Genomic DNA, 25,438 nt, shown 5'->3' with positions numbered 1-25,438 from the left:
ATGGTGTGTGTATAAGGTAAGACATATTATCTGGCGTTTTCTTTTGCGATATTATGCAAAAGAAACTTTTCTTACCTAATGGTACCCAGTGTTGTTTTTGACAACCATCTTACATTTAGTCTTAGTCTTAGTCTTTTGGACTAAAATGTGTATTAGTTTTAGTCACATTTTAGTCACTTTTATATGTGATAGTTTTAGTCCAGTTTTAGTCGACGAAAACTCAAAAGGGTTTTAGTCTAGTTTTAGTCGATGAAAAGTCAAAAAGGTTTTAGTCTAGTTTTAGTTTTAAAAAAATGAATAAAAAGTATAATATAAGTATATAAGTATAGTCTTTTAACAAATTAATTTAGGTCAATAAGTATTGGAGATTGCTGTTGGGCAGTGTCACACATAAGTTGTGAAAATAGCAGCAGATCTATAAGTTCAACCCATTGTAAGCTTGCAGATCTGCTATTTTCACAAATGATAACAATAAAGGAATGGTTTTAGACTTATAAGGTTTCCACCCAACAGCAAATTTCTGATCCAAGGATTGTGTATTACACACAGATAAAGTGGTAACAGTGGAATCAAAGTTCATTACTCCAAAAAAGTCAAAAAACAAAAACATTGTACTTCAGCAATTGTGGCTTTATTTCTCAGAATTTGTTAAAGTACAATGAACATAAACATGCCCAAAATATGAGTGATGGATGAGGAACACATATGCTCAACTTGGCCCTGTCTGCCAGTGCAATTACAACAGATATCATACAACCCCACTCTCTTTCATTTGTGCAAACCATGTAATAAAATAATCAATTAATTTCTGCTTCCTTAATGGGGCTGCACAACGTCACTTGTGGCTTTTAGGCTAAAGCTAGCAGACTCTACGTATAACAGTAACTCCACCTGTTTAACACATCAAGTTACGTGCTGACAGAACGTACTCACAAAGAGATAACCACACCGTCACTGAATGTAAACATGGCTAAACATGCTGCTAAAGTAACACACACATAATGAATTGACGTTAGCGTAACAAAAGCTAACTTTAGCCTGAAGTTAGCAGCCCGTTTGCGCCAGGAGTATGTGGAAAACGTACAAATGTATTAGCTAACTATGACATTTATCGATTATGTTAACAGCATTTGTAACTTACCTTCGGAAAAATATCCTTGTGGCAAGCCTTAAGGTGCCGCTTAAGGTTGGTCGTATTTTTTCCGCATATTTTTCCTTCACAATACACTCTGTTTTATTATTTGCTGGGTTATATTTAAAATACACCCATATGTCGTCTCTACGTTTGCGACCACCGAGCCCCTGTGTTGAAACTGCCGCCGCCATCACGCTCCATTGCCTGATGAGTAACAACCGTCTGACGTGTTGAGCACGTTGTGCGCTGCACGCCAGTTGGTGGGCGTGGTTTTAATTGACGCACACAATAAACAGAAATGTCATGCATTTTAAACGTATGACAGATTACCCACTAACATTTTCGTCCGTTCTCGTCTCGTCAACGAAAACTCACACACGTCTCGTCATGTTTTCGTCATCAGAGAGACATGTTTATCTCGTCACCGTCTCGTTATCGTCATGAAAAAAAGTGGCGTCAACGAAATGATTTCGTCATCGTTGACGAAAACAACACTGATGGTACCTACTGATCTGTATTTGGGATCTGGATAAGTCCTGAAAAATTGCGCGCGTCCGCCTTTGCAGTCTGTGCCGACTCCGTAGTCGATAAGCTTCTTCCTTTTCTCTATCTTCTTGTTATGTGACATTCATCCTCCGCTGTTGCCATTTCTAATATAAAGTAGTGTAAAGTTCTTACTTATATCTGTCCGTAAACTCACCATGAAAGCGCTAAAACATACCGGTGTAGTGAGTTTGCATTATTCACCCAAGGAACTTTAGTTATTAGAGCGTTCCGGTCGGACGGTTTTTCATAGGACACATTTCCGGCTTTGGTGTTGTTTCCGGATGAGGAGATGCTGCTCCGGTACTGATTTAAGTAAAGTCTGAATGTCATTAAAACAGTTAGCTCCATCTTTTGACACTTCTTCCACACCCGTCTTTGCACGCTACACCGCTACAACAAAGATGACGGGGAGAAGACGCTGCCGAAGGTGAGCCACGTAAATAAGACCGCCCACAAAACGACGCATCCTGAAGCGACTGTCAGGAAGCGACTTGAAGATGATCTGTAAAACATCATCCATGCAATATTTTGACCAAAGAACCACCATTATATGTTATGTAGACCACAAGGAAGTGTTTTACATTTAGAAAAAAAATATAATAATATGACTCCTTTAATGCGTCCTATAATCCGGTGCGCCTTTTGTATGAAAAAACATAAAAAATAGACCATTCATCTGCAGTGCGCCTTATAATCCGGTGCGCCCTATGGTCCGTAAAATACGGTATGTTACATGTTTTTTTTTTGTTTTTTTTTAGCAATTTTAGATAAATCTCAAAAGTCTTACAGTATTATACTGGAAGTCCGTTGTCTAAAATATAGCTTTGGTGCTGCAATTTACAGTTTCAGTATGTTTTTTTTTATCAAACTCTACTTCAAACACGCCATTTTGTGTGTCGCTAGCTTTAATGCTAATGAGCTGTGTTTGTCTCTATTGTGCGCTTTATCGACTTGTTGCATATACCGTATTTTTCCGACTATAAGTCGCTCCGGAGTATAAGTCGCACCGGCCGAAAATGCGTAATAAAGAAGGAAAAAAACATATTTAAGTCGCACATTTTTTGGGGAAATGTATTTGATAAAAGCCAACACCAAGAATAGACATTTGAAAGGCAATTTAAAATAAATCAAGAATAGTGAACAACAGGCTGAATAAGTGTACGTTATATGAGGCATAAATAACCAACTGAGAAGGTGCCTGGTATGTTAACGTAACATATTATGGTAAGAGTCATTCAAATAACTATAACATATAGAACATGCTATACGTTTACCAAACAATCTGTCACTCCTAATCGCTAAATCCCATGAAATCTTATACGTCTAGTCTCTTACGTGAATGAGCTAAATAATATTATTTCATATTTTACGCTAATGTGTTAATAATTTCACACATAAGTCGCTCCTGAGTATAAGTCGCACCCCCGGCCAAACTATGAAAAAAACTGCGACCTATAGTCCGAAAAATACGGTATGTTTTTTTATCAAACTCTACTTCAAACACGCCATTGTGTGTTACTAGCTTTAATGCTAATGAGCTGTGTTTGTCTCTATTGTGCGCTTTATCGACGTGTTGCATATACACTGTGACTCTACCATTGTCTAAAGTAATTTCGCAACATAAAATTAGGCGCACACAAATTTTAGCAACACTAGTGTAGCATAGTAAGCTACCATGCTAACATCACGCACATTTTAAAACACTAGGTCAGCCTATTTGCTGAAAACTTAAATTTACAGCTGACTGACAGAGATTTGGCCGAGGCTCAAGCTTTAATTTAAGATGTGTAGTGAAACCTGCATTTTTTTTTGTTTACTCCTGGGCGTATACATAATAGATTGACTACAGAATCTACCGTAAACATTAACATTGTTTTACAATAATAATTTGATGTATTGGTTGTGAATGATTTTACCGACAAATTAAATTCCTTCACGGGGTTTTAATGCGTGTGTGTGTGTGTGTGTGTGCGTGCGTGCGTGTGTGTGTGTGTGTGTGTGTGTGTGTGTGTGTGTGTGTGTGTGTGTGTGTGTGTGTGTGTGTGTGTGTGTGTGTGTGTGTGTGTGTGTAACTGCAGGGATGAAGGTGAATCCCCCACCTACCTTCATCTTGTGCACGTGTGTTTGTGCATGTTTACGTGATAAGCAAGGACACATGTACACTTCTCCAACATCAGTTCCCGGAAAGGTTAAAATGTGTTGAAATGATTCCGTATGTCGACATGTGTGTGTGTGTGTCTACGCGTGCATGTGTGTACGTGTGTTAAAGCGGATCTAGCTCCAAATGCCAACGGCTCGTATTTGATCTTGATCATGACACACGAACACACATCAATCGATGCAGCGCTGGGCTGCACTGCTATTAAAAATGAAGAGAAAAGCTATTACATTATTAAAACATTTGGATTATTAATGCTGGAGAGTGTGTGCACAGCCTTGCTACTCCCAAACACGTTTTGTTTTTGCTTTTCTTACCAAACAACCTCCAGCGTATTCGTCAATTCATAATTTCAAGTCCTGTTTCATAAACACTTTGCAGTGAAATTGATCCAGCACGAAGATAACTGACAATTGACAATATACTTTTTTTTTTTTTTTTTAATGACTTTTTGCCAACGCTCCCAAGATTTTTCAGGACGAACTATAATTGAATTAATAATCATTCATTATATGAGATATAATTAATTTTATATGAAATATTATCAATAAAGATTCACGAATCTAAATTTCAATATGCATACACACAACTTAAATTAAGTACTTTGAATACAATTTGTAATAATATAATTTTATAATTAATAGTTAATATAATATAGTTTTAAATAGAAATACACTACCGTTCCAAAGTTTGGGGTCACCCAAACAATTTTGTGGAATAGCCTTCATTTCTAAGAACAAGAATAGACTGTCGAGTTTCAGATGAAAGTTCTCTTTTTCTGGCCATTTTGAGCGTTTAATTGACCCCAGAAATGTGATGCTCCAGAAACTCAATCTGCTCAAAGGAAGGTCAGTTTTGTAGCTTCTGTAACGAGCTAAACTGTTTTCAGATGTGTGAACTAAGGCTGAAACGACGCGTCGACGTAGTCGACGTCATCGGTTACGTAAATACGTCGACGCCGTTTTTGTGCGTCGACGCGTCGCATAATGACGTCACACTACCGTCATGGCGAAGCGCAAAGCAGACGATCAAAGCAGACGATGCGAGCGGTGCGAGCGAGGGGGGAAAAGTATGCCAAAAGTGGTCAAAAGTGTGGGAGTATTTCAATAAACGGCCTAATAATGTTGTTGTATGCACACTGTGTCGAGCGGAAATAGCCTATCATAGCAGCACAACGGCTATGAACGAACATTTGAAAAGAAAACCATCAACTAGTCAATCGTCCGCGCGAGCATACGTTGTCATCATTACACAAAAACATGAATGTGTCATTTGTATCTGCTAGGGGTGTAACGGTACGTGTTTTGTATTGAACCGTTTCGGTACGGGGCTTTCGGTTCGGTACGGGGGTGTACCGAACGAGTTCTAAGCTAAAGCTAAAGTCTTAACAAGCTGCTTTGCTCCGTCTGCCTCTGTCTCAGCACGCAGCATTGTCCCACCCACACAACCATCTGATTGGTACACACGCAGCATTGTCCCACCCACACAACCATCTGATTGGTACACACAAAGCATTATCAGCCAATCAGCAGTGCGTATTCAGAGCGCATGTAGTCAGCGCTTCAGCGTGGAGCAGATAGGTGTTTAGCAGGTGAGCATCAGGCAGCGGACTGAATGATAATAAACACCTCCCAGTCAACTACTAGTAACATCACTATGAGCCCGTTGACCTTCTAGAAACTTAAACTGTAGCTCAGCTCACTCGCAATCCTGGCTTGAGGTGAAGGCTAATTATAATTCTCTCTTAAAGTCAGAAAGAAATTGGTGACAGCAACTATCTTGCCTGTAATTGATTATGGAGACGTGCTTTATTTTAGTGCTTCATCTAAATGCCTCCAGTCCTTGGACACTGTTTTTCATTCAGCACTAAGATTTGTTACTGGCTGTCGTAGTCTCACCCACCATTGTCAACTGTATATGAAGTCAGACTTATCTTCATTGAGTGCACGCAGATACACACATTGGCTGACTTTAATTTATAAGGCTCTTTTAGGTTTAATACCTCCATACTTGTGTACTCTGTTACAAAGAAAAAGCAGCTCTTACGCATTACGTTCTAACAATTTGTATGTTTTAACTGTTCCTCATGTACGGACTGAATTTGGCAAAAGAGCTTTTGGCATTGCTGCCCCTATGGTGTGGAATGAATTGCAGACGAAACTGAAACTTACAGAACTACTTCCATTTGGAGCCTTCCGTTCTGTCCTGAGGGACAAACAGCGAGAGACGTTTGCACAGTGCCTGTGTTTTTAAAGATGTAAATCTCTGTTGTTTTACAGTTCTCTTATGTATTTTAAAATGTATGTCTTAATGTATTTATTTTGAAACTGCTCTGTGACATGTGCTGTTGACCTCTTGGCCAGGTCACCCTTGTGAAAGAGATCTTGATCTCAATGGGTTTTCTTATCTGGTTAAATAAAGGTTCTAAGCTCTCAGTTCCAGCCACATCGACCCCTTCTGAGCGCCTATTTTCAGCTGCTGGGAATATTGTAAACAAGAAAAGAACCAAACATGTACACATGCTAACCTTTCTTCATTACAACTGTTAGACACTCACTGGAATGAGTAGAATTGGTTATTGTGTAGTGTGTTGGACTGGATGTTTTTTTTTGCACATTTTAAAAGCAATACTTAATGTTTACAGTGCTCCAGAATATTTAGATTGGCACTTTTTTGTATTGGATGTTTATCTTTATTTTTGCACATTTTAGCAAATAAGCAATACTTTCACTTTTGTTAAAATGTTTACACTGTTGTTACAGAATATTTCGTTTTACACTTTTTTGTATTGGATGTTTATCTTTAGTTTTGCACATTTTAAAGCAAAATAAGCAACTTACTTTTGAAATGCTTATACTATTGCAGAATATTAAGATTTGCACTGGATGTTGACTTTTATATTTGCACATTAAAAAGCAAATAAGCTACTTTTAATTTTGTTAAATGTTAAAAGTTTTAAATGTTTACATTGTTACAGAATATTTAGTCATGTTGTTGTCAATGTTGACTGAGTGGCCATACTTCTTTTTTTTTGTAAATAAAAGCCATGCCTTTTGAAAAAACGGGCCTACATTTATTTTTTTATCTTCATTTTGAATAAAAAAAATAATCGGTAAAAGGAAAAATAATCTATAGATTAATCGAAAAAAATAATCTATAGATTAACCGATTAATCGAAAAAATAATCTATAGATTAATCGATAGAAAAATAATCGTTAGCTGCAGCCTTAGTGTGAACATGATTGCACAAGGGTTTTCTAATCATCAATTAGCCTTCTGAGCCAATGAGCAAACACATTGTACCATTAGAACACTGGAGTGATAGTTGCTGGAAATGGGCCTCTATACACCTATGTAGATATTGCACCAAAAACCAGACATTTGCAGCTAGAATAGTCATTTACCACATTAGCAATGTATAGAGTGTATTTCTTTAAAGTTAAGACTAGTTTAAAGTTATCTTCATTGAAAAGTACAGTGCTTTTCCTTCAAAAATAAGGACATTTCAATGTGACCCCAAACTTTTGAACGGTAGTGTACATACAATTTAAATTCAGTAAATAATTAAAGTATAAATGTATCATGCATCTAGATTTAAATCTCAATACATACAACTTAAATTAAATAATTTAAACATAGATTAATCACAAATCTAAATTTAAATATAAATAAATACAACCTTAAATAAATAATTCAAATATAAATGTATCACAAATAAAAATTGAAAAAGAAATACATATAACTTAATTTAAGTAATTTAAATATCCCGTACAATCATCACAATTCTAAATTTAGATATAAATACTAAAATAAAAACTTAAATTTAAAAATATTAAAATCAATATATCATAAATCCAGAGACCTAAATCAAATACTTTAACTATAAATGTGTCATAAATTTAAGTTTAGATACAAATGATTACAACTTAAATCAAGCAATTTAAATATAAATTAATCATGTGACATAGGCTGCAGGCCCCCTGTGACCCTGAGAAGGACAAGCGGTAGAAAATGGATGGATGGATGGGTAATATAAATATTTAGAAAATAGAAAAATTATCATACAGATTATAATCATTATTTAAGAAATGTATCCTATCTTAATTACCTTTAATTGCATTCATTATATTTCATTATAATAACGCTAACAAATTACATAAAATAATATTGATACAAATTTAAATATACATTGAAAATAAATACTGTACATATTTGAGTACAAATACATCTAAGTTCAATTAAATCATTTAATAAAAATCTATCACAACTGATTACCTATAACTGCATTCATATTTTTATGACAAATATAATAATATATAATAAATAATAACTATAATAATATACAATACAAGATAAAATTAATACAACATTATTAATGATTGATATGCATTTTATTTGAATTTAAATCAATTAATAAATAACAAATATATTGATTATATTGTCACCCTCTTACCATAATACCTACATTTTTCAGCCAATGTAATAATAAATACTGGTGACATATCAACTTAACATGATAATTAATAAATCCTAAGTGACTTTTCATATTTCTGTGAATAATGCATCAGTTTCTTCAGTCCAATACTAGAGATGTATAAACTACATGTTATGACGCTGATGCAAATTAGGCCTTTTAGGCGACTTTTAGTGTCATTTGAGTTCATACTTAAATGAAACAAGCTTGCAGCATCTGCTTTTTTCCTTTTTTTTTCATCTTAAATCATGCCCTTTCCATTAACGTTATCAACGCACACACACACACCTACACACGTCTTAATGGAAGGAGGACTGATGATCGATGATGTAACCTTTTCAGCGTCCACACTGACTCTCACCGTGCTCGTAAATCACCGCAGTGCGGTCAGGATTAGTAACACAAGTACTAGAAATGACTTCATCCAGAGGCTCTGAGCGAAATGATCCAACTCATCGTTGAGCACGGCTTCTGGAGGACAAGGAAAGAAAAGATACGTGTCATTTCAACTTTGAATCTTATAGGCAAATGTAACTGCATTTTTCATGCGTTTGAACACAAATAAACATTTATGTCAAAAGTTATCATTTCCCCAAAAAGACAACAATGATGTGCCGCATCATCTCATATATGCAAATTGCTTCTTATGGATATATATATATATATATATATATATATATATATATATATATATATATATATATATATATATATATATATATATATATATATATATATATATATATATATATATATATATATATATATATATATATTAGGGCTGCAACTAACGATTAATTTGATAATCAATTAATCTGCCGATTATTACTTCGATTAATCGATTAATAATCGGATAAAAGAGACAAACTACATTTCTATCCTATCCAGTATTTTATTGGAAAAAAACAGCATACTGGCACCATACTTATTTTGATTATTGTTTCTCAGCTGTTTGTAAATGTTGCAGTTTATAAATAAAGGTTTAGTAAAAAAAAAAAAAGTTTTTTTTTTAAATTAAAAAATTTAAAAAACAAACCTCTGCGCATAGCATAGATCCAACAAATCGATGACTAAATTAATTGGCAACTATTTTAATAATCGATTTTAATCGATTAGTTGTTGCAGCCCTAATATATATATATATATATATATATATATATATATATATATATATATATATATATATATATATATATATATATATATATATATATATATATATATATATTAGGGCTGCAACAACTAATCGATTAAATATATATATATATATATATATTAGGGCTGCAACAACTAATCGATTAAATCGATTAAAATCGATTATAAAAATAGTTGCCGATTAATTTAGTCATCGATTCGTTGGTTCTATGCTATGCGCATGCGCACAGGCTTTTTTTTATTTTTTATTTTTTTATTTTTTTATTTTTAAATAAACCTTTATTTATAAACTGCAACATGTACAAACAGCTGAGAAACAATAATCAAAATAAGTATGGTGCCAGTATGCTATTTTTTTCCAATAAAATACTGGAAAGGATAGAAATGTAGTTTGTCTCTTTTATCCGATTATTAATCGATTAATCGAAGTAATAATCGACAGATTAATCGATTATCAAATTAATCGTTAGTTGCAGCCCTAATATATATATATATATATATATATATATATATATATATATATATATATATATATATATATATATATATATATATATATATATATATATATATATATACTATAATAATGACTTGCTTTTCAATATATATATATGTATATATATATATATATATATATATATATATATATATATACTATAATAATGACTTGCTTTTCAATATATATATATATATATATATATATATATATATATATATACTATAATAATGACTTGCTTTTCAATATATATATATGTATATATATATATATATATATATATATATATATATATATATATATATACTATAATAATGACTTGCTTTTCAATATATATATATATATATATATATATATATATATATATATATATATATATATATATATATATATATATATACTATAATAATGACTTGCTTTTCATTGATTGATGTTTTTTGTGGTGGAAATGGCTTTTTCCTAGCTTCTGATTGGCTAAATTAACCTCACAGTGGGGGTTACGGCGCCACCTGTTGCTAGAGCAAACACTTGACGCTTGAGAAAGTGTTTTTCTTGTTGTTGTTTTGTAAAGATTTGCTGAGGCCTGCTTTTCTCTGGATGGCGATACAATGCAGTATCAGCGTTAAAAAATAGATAGTAGATAAAAATGTTGCAAATGATTACTTTACATTACGTCACATTACATCACACATGCACACGCACACACAAACACACACACATACATACACACACACACACACACACTGAGGCATTCACTCTGCAAAGTGTCACTTTAGGAGATCTGTCTGAGTCTCAGTTTAATGTTTGTTTGTTTGTTTTTTGTGGCGATTATTACCGCCAGATTTCCCTCGAAGCTGCTGGCGGTGGTGGCTTGTCATCCGTGTGACAAAAAGTGTGTGTGTGTGTGTGTGTGTGTGTGTATGGGTTAGAGGGGTGGGGGGCATTGCGGGTGAGAGAGAGAGCTCATGAGCACAGATGAAATAATGATTCTACAAGATGTTGGATGCTGTTATATCCTCATTTAGCCCTCCTCCCATCATGCAGTCTGTCACCACCTCCTTCCTCACTTCCTGTTCGTCACCTCGCCTTATCACACTTCCTCCTCCACACGCCGTCTTCCTGCTTTCATTCTTCCCCCTCTGTGGTCATTCAGCCACACATCCACCCCCCTCCAATAATACATCCATCACTCCTTCCATTCATCCATTCTTCCATCCATCCATTCTTCCATTAATACATCCATCCATTTATACATCCTCTCTTATATTAATACATCCATCTATCCTTCCATTCATCTATTCTTACATCCATTACTGTACTGTATACATCTATTCTTCCATTAATACATCATCCATTTATACATCCATTCTTCTATTGATACATATATCTATCCTTCCATTCATCTATTCTTCCATTCATCGATCCATCCATTCATTTATACAGCTATTCTTCCATTAATACATCCATCTATCCTTCCATTCATCTATTTTTCCATCCATCCATTTATGTTTATTATTCCATGAATACATGCATCCATCCATGTATACACCTATTCTTCCTTTAATACATGCATCCATCCATTTATACATCCATTGTTCTATTATTACATCCATTTAGCCTTCATTCATCTATTTTCCCTTCATCCATCCACCCATTTATACATATATTCTTCTATGAATACATCCATCTATCCTTCCATTCATCTATTCGGCATTCCATCCATTTATACATCTATTCTTCCATTAATACATCCATCAAATCTTTTCTTCCATTAATACATTAATACATTCATTTATATATAATTCATCCATTAATACATACATCCATCTTTTCTTTGATAAATAAATGCATCCTTCCATTTATACATCTATTCCTCCATTAACAAATGCATCCATTCATTTATACATTTATTCTTCCATTAATACATCCATCCATCTTTTCTTCCATTAATACATGAATCCATCCATTTATATATAATTCCTCCATTAATACATCCATCCATCTTTTCTTCCATTAATAAATGCACCCTTCCATTTATACATCTATTCCTCCATTAATAAATGCATTCATCCATTTATAAATGTATTCTTCCATTAATAAATCCATCATTTATACATTTATTCTTCTATAATACATCATTTATCAATCCACGCATTCATCTATTACATCCATCCATTCATCTATTCTTCCATCAATTTATGCATCCATCAATTTATATATCCTTCATACATATATTTATCCATTCATTCATGTATTCTTCCATTCATCCATCTATCCATTTATACATCTATTCTTCCATTAATACATGCATCCATTTATACGTCCATTCTTCTATTAATACACCCATCTATCCTTCCATTCATCTATTCTTACATCCATTAATGTATACATTTATTCTTCCATTAATACATCCACCCATTTATACATCCATTCTTCTATTGATACATATATCTATCCTTCCATTCATCTATTCTTCCATTCATCGATCCATCCATTCATTTATACAGCTATTCTTCCATTAATACATCCATCAATTATACGTCCATTCTTCTAGTAATGCATCCATCTATCCTTCCATTTATACATCTATTCTTCCATTAATAAATGCATCCATCCATGTATATGTCTATTCTTCCATTAATAAACACATCCATCCATTTTTACATCTATTCCTCCATTAATAAATGCATCCATCCATTTATACATTTATTCTTCCATTAATAAATGCATCCATCCATGTATATGTCTCTTCTTCCATTAATAAACACATCCATCCATTTATACATCTATTCTTCCATTAATAAATCCATCATTTATACATTTATTCTTCTATAATACTTATCAATCCACGCATTCATCTATTACATACAACCATTCATCTATTCTTCAATTAATACATATATTTATCCATTCATTTATGTATTCTTCCATTCATCCATCTATCCATTCATACATCTATTCTTCCATTAATACATGCATCCATTTATACGTCCATTCTTCTCTTAATACATCCATCTATTTTTCCATTCATCTATTTTTCCATCCATCCATTTATATGTTTATTCTTCCATTAATACATGCATCCATCCATGTATACATCTATTCTTCCTTTAATACATGCATCCATCCATTTATACATCCATTATTTTATTATTACATCCATTTAGCCTTCATTCATTTATTTTCCCTTCATCCATCCACCCATTTACACATATATTCTTCTATGAATACATCCATCTATCCTTCTATTCGGCATTCCATCCATTTATACATGTATTCTTCCATTAATACATCCATCCATCTTTTCTTCTATTAATACATTAATCCATTCATTTATAAATAATTTATCCATTAATACATACATACATCTGTTCTTTGATTAATAAATGCATCCTTCCATTTATACATCTATTCCTCCATTAACAAATGCATCCATTCATTTATACATTTATTCTTCCATTAATACATCCATCCATCTTTTCTTCTATTAATACATGAATCCATCCATTTATATATAATTCCTCCATTAATACATCCATCCATCTTTTCTTCCATTAATAAATGCACCCTTCCATGTATGCATCTATTCCTCCATTAATAAATGCATCCATCCATTTATACATTTATTCTTCCATTAATAAATGCATCCATCCATGTATATGTCTATTCTTCCATTAATAAACACATCCATCCATTTATACATCCATTCTTCCATTAATAAATCCATCATTTATACATTTATTCTTCTATAATACATAATTTATCAATCCAAGCATTCATCTATTACATCCAACCATTCATCTATTCTTCCATCAATTTATGCATCCATCAATTTATATATCTATTCTTCAATTAATACATATATTTATCCATTCATTCATGTATTCTTCCATTCATCCATCTATCCATTCATACATCTATTCTTCCATTAATACATGCATCCATTTATACGTCCATTCTTCCATTAATACATCCATCTATCCTTCCGTTCATCTATTTTTCCATCCATCCATTTATATGTTTATTCTTCCATTAATACATGCATACATCCATGTATACATCTATTCTTCCTTTAATACATGCATCCATCCATTTATACATCCATTCTTCTATTAATACATCCATTTAGCCTTCATTCATCTATTCTTCCATTCATCCATCCACTCATTTATACATATATTATTCTATGAATACATCCATTTATCCTTCCATTCTTCTAGTCGACATTCCATCCATTTATACATCTATTCTTCCATTAATACATGAATTCCTCCATTAATACATCCATCCATCTTTTCTTCCATTAATAAATGCACCCTTCCATTTATACATCTATTCCTCCATTAATACATGCATCCATCCATTTATACATTTGTTCTTCCATTAATAAATGCATCCATCCATGTATATGTCTATTCTTCCATTAATAAACACATCCATCCATTTATACATCTATTCTTCCATTAATAAATCCATCATTTATACATTTATTCTTCTATAATACATCATTTATCAATCCACGCATTCATCTATTACATCCATCCATTCATCTATTCTTCCTTCAATTTATGCATCCATCAATTTATATATCCTTCATACATATATTTATCCATTCATTCATGTATTCTTCCATTCATCCATCTATCCATTTATACATCTATTCTTCCATTAATACATGCATCCATTTATACGTCCATTCTTCTATCAATACATCCATCTATCCTTCCATTCATCTATTCTTACATCCATTAATGTATACATCTATTCTTCCATTAATACATCCACCCATTTATACATCCATTCTTCTATTGATACATATATCTATCCTTCCATTCATCTATTCTTCCATTCATCGATCCATCCATTCATTTATACAGCTATTCTTCCATTGATACATCCATCCATTTATACGTCCATTCTTCTATTAATACATCCATCTATCCTTCCAATTATACATCTATTCTTCCATTAATAAATGCATCCATCCATGTATATGTCTATTCTTCCATTAATAAACACATCCATCCATTTATACATCTATTCCTCCATTAATAAATGCATCCATCCATTTATACATTTATTCTTCCATTAATTAATGCATCCATCCATGTATATGTCTCTTCTTCCATTAATTGTCATGTCTGTCATGTTCATGTTTTTGTTTGGCCATGTGCTGTTAGGGCTGGGAATTGTTCAGGTGGGGTGGCTCAGCATCGTCACGCCAAGCCACAGCCTCCAGCACGACCACAACCACCTGTCTTTCGACCTGCCAAGCCACAGCCACCAGCACGACCCCCACCACCAGTCTTTCGTCACGCCAAGACACAGCCTCCAGCACGACCCCCACCACCTGTCTTTCGACCTGCCAAGCCACAGCCACCAGCACGGCCGCCACCACCAGTTTTTCGACCATGCCAAGATCCACCTGCTCCACGCCCAGCTCCACGCCAAGCGCCACCAGTACCTGCTCTACGCCAAGCGCCACCAGTACCTGCTCCACGCCAAGCGCCACCAGTACCTGCTCCACGCCAAGCGCCACCAGTACCTGCTCCACGCCAAGCGCCACCAGTACCTGCTCCACGCCAAGCGCCGCCAGTACCTGCTCCACGCCAAGCGCCGCCAGTCGCAGCTTCACGCCGCCAAGTGCCGCCCGTCGCAGCCCCTCGCCGCCAAGTGCCGCCCGTGGCTTCCCCACGCCGCCAAGTGCCGCCCGTGGCTTCCCCACGCCGCCAAGTGCCGCCCGTGGCTTCCCCACGCCGCCAAGTGCCGCCCGTGGCTTCCCCACGCCGCCAAGTGCCGCCCGTGGCTTCCCCACGCCGCCAAGTGCCGCCCGTGGCTGCCCCACGCCAAGACCAAAGCCAAGTGACCAAGAACCGCCAAGTGACCAAGAACCGCCAAGTGACCAAGAACCGCCAAGTGACCAAGACCCACCAAGTGACCAAGACCAAGACCCACCAAGTGACCAAGAACCGCCAAGTGACCAAGAACCGCCAAGTGACCAAGACCAAGACCCGCCAAGTGACCAAGACCAAGACCCGCCAAGTGTCCAAGACCAAGACCAACCACACCAAGACCAACCACGCCAAGTCCAAGACCAACCATGTCAACACCAAGACCAAGTCCAAGACAAACCATGCCAAGACCAAGACCAAGACCCTCGCCAAGACCAAGACCCTCGCCAAGACCAAGACCCACGCCAAGACCAAGACCCGCCACGCCAAGCTTCGCCGCCTGACGCACCACGCCAAGCTTCGCCGCCTACCACGACAACGCGCCCACCTCCTCGTCGGCCAAGGATGTGGCCATTCCATGGGCGTCGCCAGACCAGGTGTCCCCGAATCCACCGGGGCAGAGTCAGGTGGCGACGGCGGGTAGACCGCCGCTGAACCTGACGAGGTGGGCGACCTGGGAATGGCCACATTCGTGGCAGACGAGGAGGTCGGCGCACCTGGCGTGGCGGACGCCCATGGAATGGCCACATCCTTGGCCGACGAGGAGGTGGGCGCGTTGTCGTGGTAGGCGGCGAAGCTTGGCGTGGTGCGTCAGGCGGCGAAGCTTGGCGTGGCGGGTCTTGGTCTTGGCGTGGGTCTTGGTCTTGGCGAGGGTCTTGGTCTTGGCGAGGGTCTTGGTCTTGGTCTTGGCATGGTTTGTCTTGGACTTGGTCTTGGTGTTGACATGGTTGGTCTTGGACTTGGCGTGGTTGGTCTTGGTGTGGTTGGTCTTGGTCTTGGACACTTGGCGGGTCTTGGTCTTGGTCACTTGGCGGGTCTTGGTCTTGGTCACTTGGCGGTTCTTGGTCACTTGGCGGTTCTTGGTCACTTGGTGGGTCTTGGTCTTGGTCACTTGGTGGGTCTTGGTCACTTGGCGGTTCTTGGTCACTTGGCGGTTCTTGGTCACTTGGCGGTTCTTGGTCACTTGGCTTTGGTCTTGGCGTGGGGCAGCCACGGGCGGCACTTGGCGGCGTGGGGAAGCCACGGGCGGCACTTGGCGGCGTGGGGAAGCCACGGGCGGCACTTGGCGGCGTGGGGAAGCCACGGGCGGCACTTGGCGGCGTGGGGAAGCCACGGGCGGCACTTGGCGGCGTGGGGAAGCCACGGGCGGCACTTGGCGGCGAGGGGCTGCGACGGGCGGCACTTGGCGGCGTGAAGCTGCGACTGGCGGCGCTTGGCGTGGAGCAGGTACTGGCGGCGCTTGGCGTGGAGCAGGTACTGGTGGCGCTTGGCGTGGAGCAGGTACTGGTGGCGCTTGGCGTGGAGCAGGTACTGGTGGCGCTTGGCGTGGAGCAGGTACTGGTGGCGCTTGGCGTAGAGCAGGTACTGGTGGCGCTTGGCGTGGAGCTGGGCGTGGAGCAGGTGGATCTTGGCATGGTCGAAAAACTGGTGGTGGCGGCCGTGCTGGTGGCTGTGGCTTGGCAGGTCGAAAGACAGGTGGTGGGGGTCGTGCTGGAGGCTGTGTCTTGGCGTGACGAAAGACTGGTGGTGGGGGTCGTGCTGGTGGCTGTGGCTTGGCAGGTCGAAAGACAGGTGGTTGTGGTCGTGCTGGAGGCTGTGGCTTGGCGTGACGATGCTGAGCCACCCCACCTGAACAATTCCCAGCCCTAGACAGATGTCGCCAGCATAAGAGCTCTCCCGCAAAAAATTTGGACAATTTTGACGAGGCAACGTGGGAGGTCCTCCGCGCGATGGAGGAAGAGACACTCCGCCATTCCCCCATGGAGCGCAGGGATCTCATGTGGGGTCCGACCGGCAAACTGGTGCCGATCAGCTCCCTTTGGCCCGGGGACGTTGGCACGTCATCCCTGTCCCGGAAGCGGCGCTCCAGACCGAGGATGTCAGGGAAGGTGAGCGGACAGCACGCTGCGCTCCTGCAGGCTCCTCCCCCCCCGGGCGGAAATGGAAATCAGACAGCCTGGCAGCTCAAGGAGCACTCCACAGACCTGGAGATTGTTTTCCCAAATTCTTTACCGGTTCAATCCAAGCCACCCAAATTCCATGCCCCGCCCCCCAGGACTCATGCCACGCCCAAGTCAGAAAATTTTTTTTCACCCACAAAAGCCCAGGTGGGGGGGAAAGAAAGACATTTTGGACAATTTAGAGGGGAGGATTCTGCCCTCCTCCTGAACCCCCTCCGCCCACCCCAAAAGACGGTTCCAGACCGCGGGGAGCGCGTCTGGTATCCGCTCCTTGAGGGGGGGGCTAGGGCTGGGAATTGTTCAGGTGGGGTGGCTCAGCATCGTCACGCCAAGCCACAGCCTCCAGCACGACCACAACCACCTGTCTTTCGACCTGCCAAGCCACAGCCACCAGCACGACCCCCACCACCAGTCTTTCGTCACGCCAAGACACAGCCTCCAGCACGACCCCCACCACCTGTCTTTCGACCTGCCAAGCCACAGCCACCAGCACGGCCGCCACCACCAGTTTTTCGACCATGCCAAGATCCACCTGCTCCACGCCCAGCTCCACGCCAAGCGCCACCAGTACCTGCTCTACGCCAAGCGCCACCAGTACCTGCTCCACGCCAAGCGCCACCAGTACCTGCTCCACGCCAAGCGCCACCAGTACCTGCTCCACGCCAAGCGCCACCAGTACCTGCTCCACGCCAAGCGCCGCCAGTACCTGCTCCACGCCAAGCGCCGCCAGTCGCAGCTTCACGCCGCCAAGTGCCGCCCGTCGCAGCCCCTCGCCGCCAAGTGCCGCCCGTGGCTTCCCCACGCCGCCAAGTGCCGCCCGTGGCTTCCCCACGCCGCCAAGTGCCGCCCGTGGCTTCCCCACGCCGCCAAGTGCCGCCCGTGGCTTCCCCACGCCGCCAAGTGCCGCCCGTGGCTGCCCCACGCCAAGACCAAAGCCAAGTGACCAAGAACCGCCAAGTGACCAAGAACCGCCAAGTGACCAAGAACCGCCAAGTGACCAAGACCCACCAAGTGACCAAGACCAAGACCCACCAAGTGACCAAGAACCGCCAAGTGACCAAGAACCGCCAAGTGACCAAGACCAAGACCCGCCAAGTGACCAAGACCAAGACCCGCCAAGTGTCCAAGACCAAGACCAACCACACCAAGACCAACCACGCCAAGTCCAAGACCAACCATGTCAACACCAAGACCAAGTCCAAGACAAACCATGCCAAGACCAAGACCAAGACCCTCGCCAAGACCAAGACCCTCGCCAAGACCAAGACCCACGCCAAGACCAAGACCCGCCACGCCAAGCTTCGCCGCCTGACGCACCACGCCAAGCTTCGCCGCCTACCACGACAACGCGCCCACCTCCTCGTCGGCCAAGGATGTGGCCATTCCATGGGCGTCCGCCACGCCAGGTGCGCCGACCTCCTCGTCTGCCACGAATGTGGCCATTCCCAGGTCGCCCACCTCGTCAGGTTCAGCGGCGGTCTACCCGCCGTCGCCACCTGACTCTGCCCCGGTGGATTCGGGGACACCTGGTCTGGCGACCCACCGCCATGTCCCCCTCCCCCCCTCCCATGACTCTTGATCCTGTTTTTTGTTTTTGGACATCTGGGATCTGTCCGTAAGGGGGGGGTTCTGTCATGTCTGTGTTCATGTTTTTGTTTGGCCATGTGCTGTTTTGTTTTTTGGACACTTCCTTAGTTCCTTGTTTCACTTCCTGGTTTTGTTTGTCACCATAGCAACCATTAGTTTCACCTGTTCCACGTTTGGACTCACACACACCTGTCTCACGTTTTCACAGTCATGTCACGCACCTGTTTTCACTTATCATGTCACTATATAGGCTTTTCTGTTTCTGTTGTTCGTGCTGGCGACATCACCCATTCATGCCATGTTCACAGTTCCTTGTCACGTAAGTTTTTGTTTGTTTAATGTTCATAGTTCTCCGCCATTGTGCGCGCCTTTTGTTTTCTAGTCAAGTTTTTTACCTCCGCTGTGAGCGCCTTTTGTTTGTACCTTTTGTTTGAGTTTATAGTAATAATTAAATATGTCTTTACCTGCACGCCACGTCCGTTCCAATTCTTTTGCACCACGGGAGAGCAAACCACGCCATAGACCGAGTCTTGACATTAATAAACACATCCATCCATTTATACATCTATTCTTCCATTAATAAATCCATAATTTATACATGTATTCTTCTATAATACTTATCAATCCACGCATTCATCTATTACATCCAACCATTCATCTATTCTTCAATTAATACATATATTTATCCATTCATATATGTATTCTTCCATTCATCCATCTATCCATTCATACATCTATTCTTCCATTAATACATGCATCCATTTAAACGTCCATTCTTCTCTTCAATCAATCAATCAATCAATCAATGTTTATTTATATAGCCCTAAATCACAAGTGTCTCTTAATACATCCATCTATCCTTCCATTCATCTATTTTTCCATCCATCCGTTCATATGTTTATTCTTCCTTTAATACATGCATCCATCCATTTATATGTTTATTCTTCCTTTAATACATGCATCCATCCATTTATACATCCATTCTTCTTTTAATACATCCATTTAGCCTTCATTCATCTATTCTTCCATTCATCCATCCACCCATTTATACATATATTCTTCTATGAATACATCCATTAATCCTTCCATTCTTCTAGTCGACATTCCATCCATTTATACATCTATTCTTCCATGAATAAATCCATAATTTATTCTTCTATAATACATCATTTATCAATCCACGCATTCATCTATTACATCCAACCATTCATCTATTCTTCCATCAATTTATGCATCCATCGATTTATATATCTATTCTTCAATTAATACATATATTTATCCATTCATTCATGTATTCTTCCATTCATCCATCTATCCATTTATACATCTATTCTTCCATTAATACATGCATCCATTTATACGTCCATTCTTCTATTAATACATCCATCTATCCTTCATTCATCTATATTTCCATCCATCCATTGATTGATTGATTGAGACTTTTATTAGTAGGTTGCACAGTAAAGTACATATTCCGTACAATTGACCACTAAATGGTAACACCCGAATAAGTTTTTCAACTTGTTTAAGTCCAGCCATCCATCCATTTATACATCTATTCTTACATTAATAAATCCATTAATTTATACATCCATTATTCTATTAATACTTTCATCCATCCTTCCTTTCATCTATTCTTCCATCCGTCCATCCATACATCATCCATGCATCCATTTATATGTTTAGTCTTCCATTAATACATGCATTCATCCATGTATACAGTGCATCTATTCTTCCATCCATCCATTTATAGATCTATTCTTCCAATAGTACATGCATCCACCCATTCATCCATCTATCCATTTATACATCTATTCTTCCATTAATACATGCATCCATTTATACGTCCATTCTTCTATTAATACATCCATCTATCCTTCATTCATCTATATTTCCATCCATCCATTTATACATCTATTTTTACATTAATAAATCCATTAATTTATACATCCATTATTCTATTAATACTTTCATCTATCCTTTCATTCATCTATTCTTCCATCCATCCATCCATACATCATCCATCCATCCATTTATATGTTTATTCTTCCATTAATACATGCATTCATCCATGTATACATGTATTCTTCCATCCATCCATTTATAAATCTATTCTTCTAATAGTAAATGCATCCACCCATTTATACATTAATACATATATTCATTCACCCATCCATTTATACATCCATTCTTACATCAGTACATCTATTTATCCATCCATCCATTCATCCATCCATTTATACATCTATTTTTCTATTAGGCATCTATTTATCCATCCATGTATCTATTTATCCATCCATGTATCTATGCATTTATCCACCCATCCATTTATGCATCTATCAATACATTATTACATGCATCCATCCATTTATACATACAATGGACAAAAATACATCAATAAAAACCTCTGCCTTGTTTTTAACAAATACTTAGGCCTACTACGCTACTGTATTTTAATGTTGGTCATCATGATGGTACTTGGTGAAAAAAGCTTGTGAATCACTGATATAATCAATGTATTCATCGTACCTATATGTATGTGTGTGTGTGTGTGTGTGTGTGTGTGTGTGTGTGCGTGTGCGTGTGTGCAGGTAAAGGCGATCTGATCGGCTCAGACTCTCTGACCAAGGAGCAGGTGATCAAAACCAACGCCAACGTCAAGGCGCTGACCTACTGCGACCTTCAGTACATCAGTCTGAAGGGCCTCCGAGAGGTGCTGAGACTTTACCCCGAGTACGCCCAGAAGTTCATCAGCGAGATCCAGCACGACCTCACCTACAACCTGCGTGACGGCCACGGCAGTGACGTAAGTAACACAACAGAACATTGCATCACCGAACGCAGCCTTTTCCCCCAGCTTTGACTTGGTTTGGGAGCGCGCTGGACTAGAAGATGACACTGCCCCTTGTGGCCATGGGGTGTGGTGACAGTGAAAGTCGCCTAACTTCGCCACCAACCTCACCTCACCCACCTGTTAAAACCGTTGTAACTAGAAATGTCCGATCGGCCGATAAATGCTTTAAAATGTAATGTCGGAAATTATCGGTATCGGTTTCAAAATGATCAGTATCGGTTTCAAAAAGTAAAATGTATGACTTTTTAAAACGCCGCTGTGTACACGGACGTAGGGAGAAGTACAGAGCGCCAATAAACCTTGAAGGCACTGCCTTTGCGTGCCGGCCCAGTCACTTAATCTATGCGGCTTTTCACACACACAAGTGAATGCAAGGCATACTTGGTCAACAGCCATACAGGTCACACTGAGGGTAGCCGTATAAACAACTTTAACACTGTTACAAAGATGCGCCACACTGTGAACCCACACCAAACAAGAATGACAAACACATTTCGGGAGAACATCCGCACCGTAACACAACATAAACACAACAGAACAATTACCCAGAACCCCTTGCAGCACTAACTCTTCCGGGACGCTACAATTGGCATATTTTTTCCATAACTTGAGTTGATTTATTTTGGAAAACCTTGTTACATTGTTTAATGCATCCAGCGGGGCATCACAACGAAATTAGGCATAATAATGTGTTAATTCCACGACTGTATATATCGGTATCGGTTGATATCGGAATCGGTAATTAGGAGTTGGACAATTTCGGAATATCGGACATCTCTAGTTGTAACCATGGTAACGAGACAATCATACGGCGCCATTAAAAATAGTGGAAGTATAAATCATCTGTTCCAGGGTCAAACTGTTGTCTTCCTCAACTTTTTATTAATGTTTTCACATTCCGCTATGTTATAAAATAGTGTAAGACGTCTAACACCGAGCAGCATGATGAAGTATTTTCAGTTTTTAGTTAAAAAAAATGAAAAAGGTTTGAACCATTTTTACAACTTATATTATGATTTTACTGCATTCATATTAAAGGCCTACTGAAAGCCACTACTACCGACCACGCAGTCTGATAGTTTATATATCAATGATGAAATCTTAACATTGCAACACATGCCAATACAGCCGGGTTAACTTATAAAGTGACATTTGAAATTTCCCGGGAAACTTCCGCTTGAAAACGTCGCGGTATGATGACGTATGCGCGTGACGTCACGAGGGCAAGGGAAGTGTTTGGACCCAATTCAAATAGCTCTGTTTTCTTCGACAAAATTCCACAGTATTCTGGACATCTGTGTTGGTGAATCTTTTGCAATTTGTTTAATGAACAATGGAGACTGCAAATAAGAAAGTTGTAGGTGGGATCGGTGTATTAGCGGCTGGCTGTAGCAACACCAACACCAGGAGGTTGTGTTGTGTTTTGAGCAGGATAGCAGACGCACTACGGTGAGTACAGCTTTGGCTTCCAAACATTTGATCGCTTGCCCGTACGTGCGTGTCGATATGTGCATGTCACGTACGTAACTTTGGGGAAATATATGTTTCTTGCCGACTCTGATGGCGGCCGGGGTGTCGTCAAAAGCGTACAACGCCCGCCGCCGCATCTAAGTTAGCTTCTATTTTTTTAGCTTCGCCAAGCTGAAAATTATTAACCGTGTTTACATGTTCATGGTTTAATAGTATTGTTGATCTTCTGTCTATCCTTCCAGTCAGGGATTTTTAAAATTTAATTTCTATCTGCATTTGAGACTGATGCTATCACGTTAGCTCCGTAGCTAAGTTAGCTTCTATTTTTTTAGCTTCGCCAAGCTGAAAATTATTAACCGTGTATTTACATGTTCATGGTTTAATAGTATTGTTGATCTTCTGTCTATCCTTCCAGTCAGGGTTTTTTAAAATTTTGTTTCTATCTGCATTTGAGCCTGCTATCACGTTAGCTCTGTAGCTAAGTTAGCTTCTATTTTTTTAGCTTCGCAAAGCTGAAAATTATTAACCGTGTATTTATATGTTCAGTCACTGTGAATGTCCATTTCGCGTTCTCGACTCTCATTTTCAAGAGGATATAGTATCCGAGGTGGTTTAAAATACAAATCCGTGATCCACAATAGAAAAAGGAGAGTGTGGAATCCAATGAGCCAGCTTGTACCTAAGTTACGGTCAGAGCGAAAAAAGATACACCCCCGCACTACACTGTAGTCCTTCACTCTAAAGTTCTTCATCCACGAATCTTTCATCTTCGCTCAAATTAATGGGGTAATCGGCGCTTTCTCAGTCCGACTGTCTCTCGCTCCATTGTAAACAAAGCGGAATTGTGAGGAATCCTTTGTCTTGTGACGTCACGCTACTTCCGGTAGGGGCAAGGGTTGTTTTTATCCGATACCAAAAGTTGCGATCTTTATCGTCGTTGTTCTATACTAAATCCTTTCAGCAAAAATATGGCAATATCGCGAAATGATCAAGTATGACACATAGAATGGATCTGCTATTCCCGTTTAAATAAAAAAAAATCATTTCAGTAGGCCTTTAAGAATGCAATTTTAAAATGTATTTTTTAAATTAAATTAATAAATACATTTAAGAACTAACAGTACAATAAATAATAAAGTATGTGTAATATAATCAAAATATTTAATTGAGCATGTTTGGAAAAAAGATCCTGTTTACAACAATATGATGTGCAGGAGGCCTGTTCAGCCAAATAACATACATAATACATCCATCCATCCATCCATTTTCTACCGCTTGTCCCTCTCAGGGTCGCGGGGGGTGCTGGAGGCTACATAATACAGTACAGCTAAAATGAATATGATTAACTTAAACACCGTTTGAGCACGTTCATACTTGAAGTCGAGTACTGTGGTCAAGATCAAAACTCAAACAGGGATAGGAAAGAACAGGGTTGGTTGTCACACGTGTTGGTTGTTACGTTCGTTACATCTCACCACCAGAGGGCGCTGTCTCTCAAATTCTGGTATGGAAATGTACGAAATGGGGATCAGAGGACGATGAAGGACTTGACACAAAAGGGACGGCATGGTTTGACGGATGGGTCAAACGCAGAGAGTAATTTCACCACGCCTAGTGTGTGTGTGTGTGACTATCAGTGGTACTTTAACTT

The 25,438-nt window shown here is 39.3% G+C and overlaps 1 protein-coding gene across 1 annotated transcript in view; it reads left to right on the top strand.

Moving 5' to 3' along the window:
- The window catches only part of kcnh3 (potassium voltage-gated channel, subfamily H (eag-related), member 3), a 267,497-nt gene that overhangs the window by 220,939 nt on the left and 21,120 nt on the right, over window positions 1–25,438 (top strand). Inside the window, exon 11 of the mRNA XM_062061657.1 lies at window positions 22,055–22,269. Within this exon, the coding sequence (XP_061917641.1) occupies window positions 22,055–22,269 (215 nt within the window). The remainder of the gene's footprint in view (window positions 1–22,054; window positions 22,270–25,438) is intronic.

The sequence above is a fragment of the Entelurus aequoreus genome, linkage group LG10 (assembly GCF_033978785.1).
Source record: "Entelurus aequoreus isolate RoL-2023_Sb linkage group LG10, RoL_Eaeq_v1.1, whole genome shotgun sequence".
In the NCBI taxonomy this organism is placed as follows: domain Eukaryota; kingdom Metazoa; phylum Chordata; class Actinopteri; order Syngnathiformes; family Syngnathidae; genus Entelurus; species Entelurus aequoreus.
This window is presented reverse-complemented; position numbering and strand designations above follow the sequence as displayed.